General features: G+C 33.4%; 1 protein-coding gene across 1 annotated transcript; it reads left to right on the top strand.

Annotated features, from left to right (window-relative positions):
• The first annotated feature begins 579 nt into the window (after nucleotides 1–579).
• LOC145949979 (zinc finger BED domain-containing protein RICESLEEPER 2-like) lies at nucleotides 580–3,236 on the top strand. The gene is made up of 2 exons (XM_083060887.1): nucleotides 580–703; nucleotides 809–3,236. The coding sequence occupies exons 1-2, from the start codon at nucleotides 580–582 to the stop codon at nucleotides 2,452–2,454; spliced, it is 1,770 nt and encodes a 589-aa protein (XP_082917013.1). The 3' UTR covers nucleotides 2,455–3,236.
• Nucleotides 3,237–10,589: the final 7,353 nt, after the last annotated feature.

A 10,589-nucleotide genomic window follows, 5' to 3' on the forward strand; every position in this document is an offset into this window, starting at 1 on the left:
TAAGAGGGGGGGTGAATTAAGTTATCTAATTTTTCCTTTCTTTATGAGTTTTTGCAAATTCTTTCTTATAAATTCAATATCATAAACAAATTGTATATAATGATGCAAAGACTTCACAACACAATTAAAAAGTACAAGGATAGAGAATTGCAAACTTGATTTTATACTGGTTCGGCCAACCTTGCCTACATCCATTCCTCAAGTCTCCCACTTGAGATTTTCACTATTCTTGTAACGTTTACAAGACTCAAATTCTCCAACACCTAGGAATTCCCTTTCCTCGTGTTGAGAATCACAAACCAACAAGGAGAACAACACAACTTAATGTGGATTAAGATCATTTATTAAATAATATTTTTTCATGACATATTTATCAACCTGTATGTTGCAACTAATAAATTCCTGTAGTAGTTTTGAAGTTTTTATTTATGCATTATTTCTTGAAATTCATAGTAGAAATGTACTTGATGTTAGTATAGTTAAAACTCATATTATTGTAAATTATTAATCATGGTAACAATTTAATAAAAAAAATTGTAGTTGGAAGTTATTGACCAAGACTTTTTCATTAAATTAGTGATGGAGCAGTCTTGTCAAAACCTGCCAACTACAACTGATAATCTAATTCAAGCTACTACTAAAACTAATAATCCCCCTCAAGCTCATACGGCAACTCCAACCGAAGTTGTAGGACTTAACTCAAGTCATCCCCTTCCATCAAAATCTAAGAAGGGGAAACCCAATGCTAATTGCCCACGCAAGACATCAATTGTGTGAGAACACTTTATAGTACTGCCTGAAACTGAAGTTAAGGAGCCCACAACAGCTTGTAAATACTGTAACCACAGGTATTTATGTGATCCCAAAATATATGGCACATTTGATATTCTCCCCCATCTTACAAAATGTCAAAAATATGGTGGGTCTCGTTGTTACGATCCTAGTCAAACAGTGCTTACCTTTGGCCTTGGAAAGAGTGGGGAAAAATCTAATTTAGTACCAACTAGCCATAGGTTCAATGTTGAGGCTTGTAGGAAGGCTTTAGCTACCTTTGTCATTGTAGATGAACAACCATTTAAGGTAGTTGAAGGAGAAGGTTTTAAATATCTGTGCAAACAATTACAACCCCAATTTACTGTTGTTTCAAGGCATATAGTGGCTCGAGATTGTTTTCAACTATATTTAGATGATAAATTAAGGTTGAAAGCATTCTTTAAGTCTAATTGTAGTAGGGTTGCTTTGACTAGTGATTGTTGTACCTCTATTCAAAATCTAAATTATTTAACCCTCACTACCCATTTTATAGACAATGAGTGGAAATACCAAAAGAGAATCATAAGTTTCTTTTTAGTGGCAAACCATAGAGAGGAGACCATAGGAAAACAGATTGAGGAGGCCTTGAAGGAATGGGGTCTAAGAAATATATGCAAAATCACACTTGATAATGCAACTGCAAATGATGTGGTTGTTTCTTACTTGAAGAAAAGGTTTAAAAACATGGGTGGGTTAGTTCTTAATGAAGAGTTTTTCCACATGCGATGTTGTGCTCACATTTTGAACTTAGTAGTAAATGATGGTTTAAGAGAGTTGACAGATTCAATTACTAGCATCCACAATGCAGTAAGGTTTGTGAGGTCTTCGCCTCATAGGCAAGCCAGGTTTAAAGAATGCATTGATTTTGCTAGTATTTCATCTCGTAATCTAGTTTTCCTTGATGTTCCGACGAGATGGAATTCTACTTACATCATGTTAGAAGCAACAAAAAAATTTCAGCTTGCCTTTGATAAGCTTGAGTTTGAGGACTCAAGTTATTTGGATTATTTTGGACTTGCTGGACCTCCTACTGTTGAACATTGGGATAAAGCAAGAGATTTTGTTAAATTTCTTAAAATGTTTTATGAGGCCACCAAAATTTTTTCATCATTTTTACATGTGACCATCCACATAGCATTCCATCAATTAGAAATAATATCTTGTGAGATTGAAAAGGGTTGTATGGAGAATAATTCTAATTTTCGGACAAGAGGTTTGGAAATGAGAAGAAAATATGACAAGTATTGGGGCAATGCATTGAATACTAATCAATTTTTGTATTTTGGTGTCATCTTGGACCCTCAATATAAGTTTAAGTATGTGGATTGGTCCTTTAATGACATGTATAAGTATGACCATCAATTTGCAAATAACCTCTCTACTTGTGTCAAACAAAATCTAACAAAGATGTATAATTGGTATGTTGCTGCCTATGAGCAACAACATAAACAAACACAGTCAAGTGCTGAACAATTTGGTAATTGTTCAACTAGAGGAATAACAAATCCTATTAAACTTCCTTGTCATATGGCTAGGAGATATGCCTTTAAGGCACATTTAAAAGAAAAAAGTTATTTTGACCAAAAAAATGAGCTTGAGATTTATTTACCTATAGGACACATGTCTTGCCAATTTGCATGATTGCAGCATTCTAGGATCCTATTAAGCTTTGTGCTTTCCCTCTCCCATTGGTTTACTATTCTATTTGTACTCTCTTTTATTTTATAATTTATATACATGTATATATATACACTACAAGTTATTTATACAATTGTTCACATAATAATTGAATTATAACTTCCTAATAATTTCTCTCTATAAAATATAATTATTGTATAATTTTTCATTTTTGTGCATATATGTGTAGATGAATTCATATCTATCTTTCAATGAATGGTAGTCTTAGGAGGTTGTATTTCTACCAACACCTTTATTGTAAGTGCCCATATACTACCACAACCTAATTCATTTCTTCAATCTATTAAAATTGTGACTAATTTACTTCTTTTTTTTTCATTTTAACTTAAACAAAGTTACTATAATAGGTTTCCAAAGACACCATGCTTGCTCTACAAAGGACGTCTTGAACATTGTTGTGCATGATTTGGGATTGCTAGCATTTTTCTTCTTATTGCTATGTTAAGCCAAGTATAGATATTATGCAACGACGGATGCATGTATACGAATGTGGGGCAGTTGCCCCCACTAACTTTTCAGTTTTTTTTAATATATATGATATTATATTATTTTTATTTAAAATCTAAAAATAGAAACAAAAAAACTAAAAAAAATTAAAAATTAAAAAATTATAACTGAATTTGAGTCTTGTTATAATTAGTTTTGTTTGAGAAGAAATATTTTTAAAAAACATTTTAATATGTTATAAAAATTAACAACAAATTACATGTTTTAGAAGAAAAAAAAATTGTTATGCATATAAATTGTGAATCAAGATAAAAATAAATTATAAATTAATAATATATGTATTTTAAGTAAAAATAATAATAAGTTGTTATTAACCTCTTTTTAGATAATTTATATCTTTTTTCTATTTTATTTTTATTTTTCCAATTCTATTCATGTTTTAAGATTCTCATCTACCTCTAACATATTTTAAAGTGTAGAAGAGTGAAATTGGGAAGAAAAAAAAACAAACTTCTTTTTTCATTTCTACTCTTTCATGTTTCAATAGTTAAAGTGATCTTTGAGGTTAGTGTATTTAAAGTTATTATTTTTATATTACTTTATTTGAATTATTTTGTTATTTTCAATGAGAAATTCAGTATTTTAATTTTTATTTACTCATTCTATTTTTATGTTTAGAAGAAACATTATATGTTATGAACATTACATTAATTAAAATTATGTTTTCAAGTTAAATTATTTTTTCAAGTGATTGATCAACAACTTCAAGAGTTAAAAACCATTTCACATAAATAAATACTGAGTTGCTTCTTTGTGTAACATGTTTAAATCCAAGAGATTCATTTTCTACATTTGACAAGGATAAGTTGATTCATTTTGCTCAATTTTATTCTTCTGAATTTTCTTCAGTTGAACTTTTGACATTAGATAACCAACTTGAAAATTATTTCATAGATGTATATTTTAACAGTGTTTTTCATAAATAGAAGGGATTGGTGATCTTTTTATGAAGTTTGTGGAGACAAGAAAACATGTTGTATATCCATTGGTATATTTGCTTTTAGAGCTAACCTTGATACTATCAGTGACAATTGCATCGGTTGAAAGAGTTTTTTCTACTATGAATATCATCAAGAATCGGATGCGAAATTGTATGAGAGACGAATGGTTAAATAATTGTTTAATTACTTATACAGAGAGAGGTTTTTGATAGTATTGAAAATGAGCAAATCATTCAATGTTTTTTAAACTATGAAAACTTGTAGAGAATAATTATGATATGTATTTGTTTTATAGAAATTTTATTTTATATTTTGACAAATTTATGTCTTTAAATATTGCTCCCACTACTTAAATTTTCTGGATCCGTCACTGATATTATGTATTTTGTTTTTTAGGGATCTGTTATTTGTTTTATTTTACTTCAAAAGTTGTTATTTTTTGGCCCATTAATCTCTTTAATTGGGCATTCAAAATTTTTGTTTTTTAGCCCAATAATCTATTCAATTAGGCATGTAGTTCAGTAATTGATACTTGACAATTGTAAAGGATGCATGATATGAATGTAATGATGACTTTATTAGTTATTTTTATGTTTTTTATTTTAGTATTTTAAAAATAATTATAATAGGTTTGGAGTTTCAATTAGTGGATGTTGGGTATCTTTAATCTTTTCTGTTGATGTGCAAAAAACTTTATTTGAACCAATTAAATAATTTAAAGTCCATTACACCTCTTACCCGTAGAAAATCACCCGTTCAAACCGAAACGTGCTCAAATTGAAATTCGTCTAAACCGAAAAATCATGCGGTCGGGTTCGGGTTTAAATAATGTAACTCGTAGGTTATATCGGTTTAGATTATATTGGACCAAAATTGACCATACCCAATCGTTGATCACCCCTAGGTGGCACATGATCTTCGATCCTCTCACCCTAACCATTTTGACTCCTCCACTTTACTCATTGCCTTTCAATTTTCTTGTTTCAATGTCTCCACTATGGCCATGATTTCTTGTAAAGTCGGAATGTTGTCCAGTGCCTCCAAATCTTCCTAATGCATACATTCTACCTCCTCCACCCTTTGTTGTGCTTCCTCATTGTCCCGATGCGACACTTACATTGTGGCCATGATATCTTATAGTAGATGATTGTTTTCGAAAACTACCTAGTTTTCAAGGTATAGTCGCTCTGCTTCCTTCACTCTCTGACATCACTACTACAAAACACGTTTTTTACATCGGCTCTCTGAAGCTATCTACATCGGTTCTGAAACCGATGTAGAATAGAGCGACGTAAAAAATATATAGATTTTTACATCGGTTCTGAGAACTGGTATAGATTAGGACATAAATCTACATTAGTTCTGCTGAAAATTGATGTAGATTTATGTCCTAATCTACATCGATTTTAGGTGAACCGATGTAGATTTATATTTTTTTGTTGAAAAAAATTGTTTATTTATAGGTTTTTTCTTATTTAACCTATAAACACATATAATTCCCAAACCTTCAATACAATTATTTTTCTCAACAAATTGAAACATCATTTCTTACTTATGTACATGTAAAACAATATGTAGCTAGAAATTAGCTCACTGCTCAAGATGGATAAATAGACCCACACTAACACAATGGTCCAAACTTTCCTTCTCACAAACAGTATAAGCTAGGAAAATCATCCCGAACCAAAACGATTCACCTTCATTTTCCACAAGCAATATCCAGATGACTAAACGTAGTACATAACAAAACAAAAGATACAAAAAAAGAAGAAAATTAAAAGGCCAAATATGAAACAAAAATACGAGGAAAAATAGGAAAATTAAGATCGGAACCTTGATCACTAGAGCTGACTCCATAGCTAACGAAGCGCAAGCAATGAACGACGAAGGGAAACGTAAGTTAACCAACAGAGCAAACAAAACTTGAGTTTCATCTCACTTTTGGAACCTCCTCCTTCATCTCATTTTGAGTTTCATCTTCCATGATTGCTGCAACACAAGTAAAATTTATACATGATTAGAATTAAAAATACATATAAAAAATAATAATAAGTAAGTAAATAGAAAATAATGCAAAAAATCAAGCTCCTCTGTAACAAGTCCCACATCGGGGAGGTCTCCTTACCAGGGAGGCCTTATAAGGCGGGAGGTTCTCCAACCTCTTGGGCCGGCTTTTGAGGGATGGTTCCCCTCCTTAGCCTTATGCTCGTTACAATGGTGCTTTCATTGAGAGCCAGCCAAATCGAGAAGGGCTACCCACGGAGGGTTCTGACCATCGGAGGGTTCTGACCGGCAAGGGCCGAGTGAAGTGCCGATGAGTGAAGTACCGTGGAGTGCAGCCATCGAGGACGCTGGCTTTCGAAGGGGGGTGGTAATGTAACAAGTCCCACATCGGGGAGGTCTCCTTACCAGGGAGGCCTTATAAGGCGGGAGGTTCTCCAACCTCTTGGGCCGGCTTTTGAGGGATGGTTCCCCTCCTTAGCCCATTGTAACGAGCATAAGGCTAAGGAGGGGAACCATCCCTCAAAAGCCGGCCCAAGAGGTTGGAGAACCTCTCGCCTTATAAGGCCTCCCTGGTAAGGAGACCTTCCCGATGTGGGACTTGTTACATTACCACCCCCTTCGAAAGCCAGCGTCCTCGATGGCTGCACTCCACGGTACTTCACTCACCGGTACTTCACTCGGCCCTTGCCGGTCAGAACCCTCCGGTGGTCAGAACCCTCCATGGGTAGCCCTTCTCGATTTGGTTGGCTCTCAACGAAAGCACCATTGTAACGAGCATAAGGCTAAGGAGGGGAACCATCCCTCAAAAGCCGGCCCAAGAGGTTGGAGAACCTCCCGCCTTATAAGGCCTCCCTGGTAAGGAGACCTTCCCGATGTGGGACTTGTTACATCCTCCTTGGCGCTCAGCACCAGCACGACGATCCCAATCGCCAGGAACACGGCGTTCCACAGCACGTCCAATGCCACCACCGGTGCTGAGTACGCCCAGTCGCTCTATCGCCCATCCACCTCCGCCTCCCACACACGCACCGACGGCTCCCGCAACATCATGCGCTGCCCGCTCGCGCGCCAGAAGAACCACACCGCGGTGTGCAGCGACGGCGACGCGTGGCATCTTTAGTGGAGGAACGGCACTGAGGGAGGGTTTGGGTTTTGCATTTGGTGAATCTGAGAATTGGGATCTTTGAATGAATGGTTTTGTTTAGGGTTCGTCACGAAGAGAGGGCTCTCGCGCAGGTTAGCAAATGCTTCACAATACTACATCGGTTACTGGGTGAACTGATGTAGCTCTATTTATAATTATTCACAAAAATGCCACCGCTTATTCAATACTACATCGGTCCCACTAAAAACGATGTTGAACACTCAATATTTACATCGGTCCCAACCATAACCGATGTAAACATGTTTTATATTATATACTTATTTACAAAAATGCTACCACATTTGATTTGTACATCGGTTTTACCTAAACCGATGTAGAATTGATGATGTTAAATAATAACTTTCTAGTAGTGCATGCTTCTTCATTTTCTTGATATAGGGTTTCCATAACAGTTAGGACTTCTTGCAAAATAGTGCAATCGATGATAGGCCCAATATATACCTCCTACCCCACTAGTGCCCCTACCATTGGCACCATCGAGGTTATCATTACTGACTCCTCTCACATTGCACCTTGGTGACCTTGTTACTATGAGCTTTCGCTCATGCCAATCAATCAAGGTGTGGGGTACAATTTTACATGTGCCCCACGGTAGGTACCAAAATGTTCCAGTATAAAGGATAACCACTGAAAGCTCTAGTTATCGTCTGGGTCCAAAACATTCAATGAGTATCAAAACTATCTTTCATATACCTAATTGTTTCTATTTTTATCAACATAATGCTACAAATACAATCTCATGCTTCTTGTTACAATCTCGCGAATTACACCATATCTTTATTATCATTAATAAACTCATAAATCTTGTTATTTATATATAGTCATTATCTTACCCATTTCAAGAATCATGGGATGTCATTATTGGTCACTTGAATGGGTAAATGTGTGTCTAAGAGTCCTCTTGGTCGTTAGGAGACCACCATAGTACATAGTTCATAGCTAGGGATGTCAACAAGGCGAGATGGGTATGGGTAGTAGCCCCCCACTAGTCTCCTTATCGGACAAATATCCACCATGTACTCGTTCCTATATCCGTGCAGATATTTGTTGAGTAAGTATCCACAAATTTTTTCAATATCCACGAATATCCATGGGTACTCGCGAGTACTTACTAAAATAATATCTTAAAAATATTTGACAAAATATTTTAACCATACATTTTAGTTATTTGTAACAGTTTCTTTTAAAAGTTATAAAAATCTGGATGAAAAAAGTTTGAAGATTATAAAATTCAAATTCAAATATTCTACACAATTATACTAATAACAATAAGTGAATTTAAAAATTGAATATTAAACATTCAATCATACAAGCTTAAAGTTCAAACAATAATTATTAAAATAAAATATTTTGATTACAAATGAATCAAAATGAAAGATAATAAAATACACCACTTAGTTATTATAAGTCCAAATAAAATCAAATCCATACAAGTTCAAATAAAATCAAATTCATACAAGTCCAACTAAATTGAATATTAGCAGGTACGAGTATCTATAGGTACGGATATTATGATATCCATACCCTCCCCATTAATACGTGAGTATAAAAATTATTGATGTTTGTTATCCACAAGTATTTATTTATAATATCTATTATCTACTCGTTGCGGATTTTATCCGTACATACATGTGGGTACATATTTTTTTGACATCCTTATCCTCAACATTCATCTAGGAGACCTCTAGGTCGATGGGAGACCATCACAGTACATAATCCTTGACATTCGTTTGGAAGACCTCTCAATCGATGGGAAATCATCATGGTACATATATAATTCTCGACATTCGTTTGAGAGATCTCTCGGTGGGTGGAAGACCACCATGGTACAGAGTCCTCGAAATTCAATTAGGAGACCCCTTAGTTGATAGGAGACTATCACAGCACATAGTTATTGACATTCACCTGAGATACCTCTTGATCAATGAGAAACCATTAATATGAAGATAAAGTAAACGTGTTATGTGTTTAGAAAATATTATTCAAAAAAAAATGTATAGAAAATATTGATTACATGTTAAACAGATTAGCCTACAAGAATGACTAATTAAACTCTTGGATGTCTCACGTGATTACGGGGGCATATTAGCCAAACCAAAGTAAGAGTCCAAGTAATCAAATTAAGGCTACATTATTGACCACGTGTCTTAAGAAATACTAGTAATTAATTTGAAGCTAGGTAGTTGAGAGAGTTTCCAAATGTTGAGTTTGAACTTATACTATTTTTGTGTAAGACGAGGGTTATGAAATAATTTATTTAAAGTTGAGTAGTTGAGAGACTGTGGAAATGTTTATGAATTTGAAGTTTGAACTTATATGTGCGTTCGTGTGGAGATGTCGCTTCAGTAGAATGTCAATGGAGTGGTACTTCAGCGATGTTTTTATTTTTTCAAGTCATTTATTAAGGAGATATAACTTTTTTTTTTTCAACAAGTTAATTTTTATAAAAATAAGGTGATAATTTTAACTGCGACTACATATAAAGAAATAAAAAATTAAACTTGATTCTTGATTAATGACTTAAGTATCGAATTATTTAAACTAAACATTTTGTACTTTAGTGACATGTTTAATGTAGACTATAAGATTTAGTTATAATAAATGCATAATTATATTGGTTGACTTGTTCAGATTTGGCTTAAATTTGGATTTCATATTTTTATTTGTTGAGATTATTTTTCTTGTGTTTATTTAATGGGTTGCATAACATAATCATTTGGTGCTTCAGATCATTCGACATATATAGTAATCATGTATCATTTGACATAATATAAATCTTTATAAAGGTTTTTTTTTTAACTCATTTAATTCATGGGCCTATGTAAACCAGATTAGCTCATACATTTAATTTTAACTCCAATCATAAGTGTAAGTTAGAAGGGGCAAGTAGGGACCTTCTAAAGGACTCACAATAGTTAACAATGGACAATAATGCTACTGTATTACAACTGTGTGTTTAAGAGAAAAGAGAGACTCAAGGTGAATACACATTTTAGAAAATTAAGTTTGGTAAAAATGTTTTATAAATGCAATTGTAATGCCTTTGCTCATTCTTGCAATGATTGTCAACTTGTTAGCAAGTCAAAAGTTGGTTTAAACTAATTATTTGTTGACTTCACTTAGTTATGCAAACCAACATTTAATAGGCTAAGATATGGATCCAAAACTGTATACTGTATGGATTAAGTTGTTTTAAAAATAACTTTTGATTAAGTTATTTTATTCAATAATTATTTATATATTAAATTATTTTTAATTAATTGACAGTATAAAATTTTTATACATTAAAAATAAACTCACAAATAAATAATAAAACCAAAAAAATAATGATCAAATTACATCAGGAATTTCAATTGAAGGCATTGCTTAAAGAAAAAAAGAAAAAAAGAAAAAAAGAAAAAAAGAAGAAAAAAAAGTTTCTTCCTTCCATTAAGGCCTTGTTTTTTTACGCCGTACTTATA

The sequence above is a fragment of the Cajanus cajan genome, chromosome 7, assembly GCF_000230855.2.
Source record: "Cajanus cajan strain Asha chromosome 7, NIPB_CcT2T_4, whole genome shotgun sequence".
NCBI classification, from domain to species: domain Eukaryota; kingdom Viridiplantae; phylum Streptophyta; class Magnoliopsida; order Fabales; family Fabaceae; genus Cajanus; species Cajanus cajan.

Excerpts from the sequence above, each read along its gene's own strand:
- LOC145949979 (XM_083060887.1), top strand. The coding sequence starts at position 580 with ATGGAGCAGTCTTGTCAAAACCTGCCAACTACAACTGATAATCTAATT. Across the intron at positions 704-808 it reads AGTTGTAGGACTTAACTCAA|TTAAGGAGCCCACAACAGCT; the intron begins GTCATCCCCTTC and ends CTGAAACTGAAG.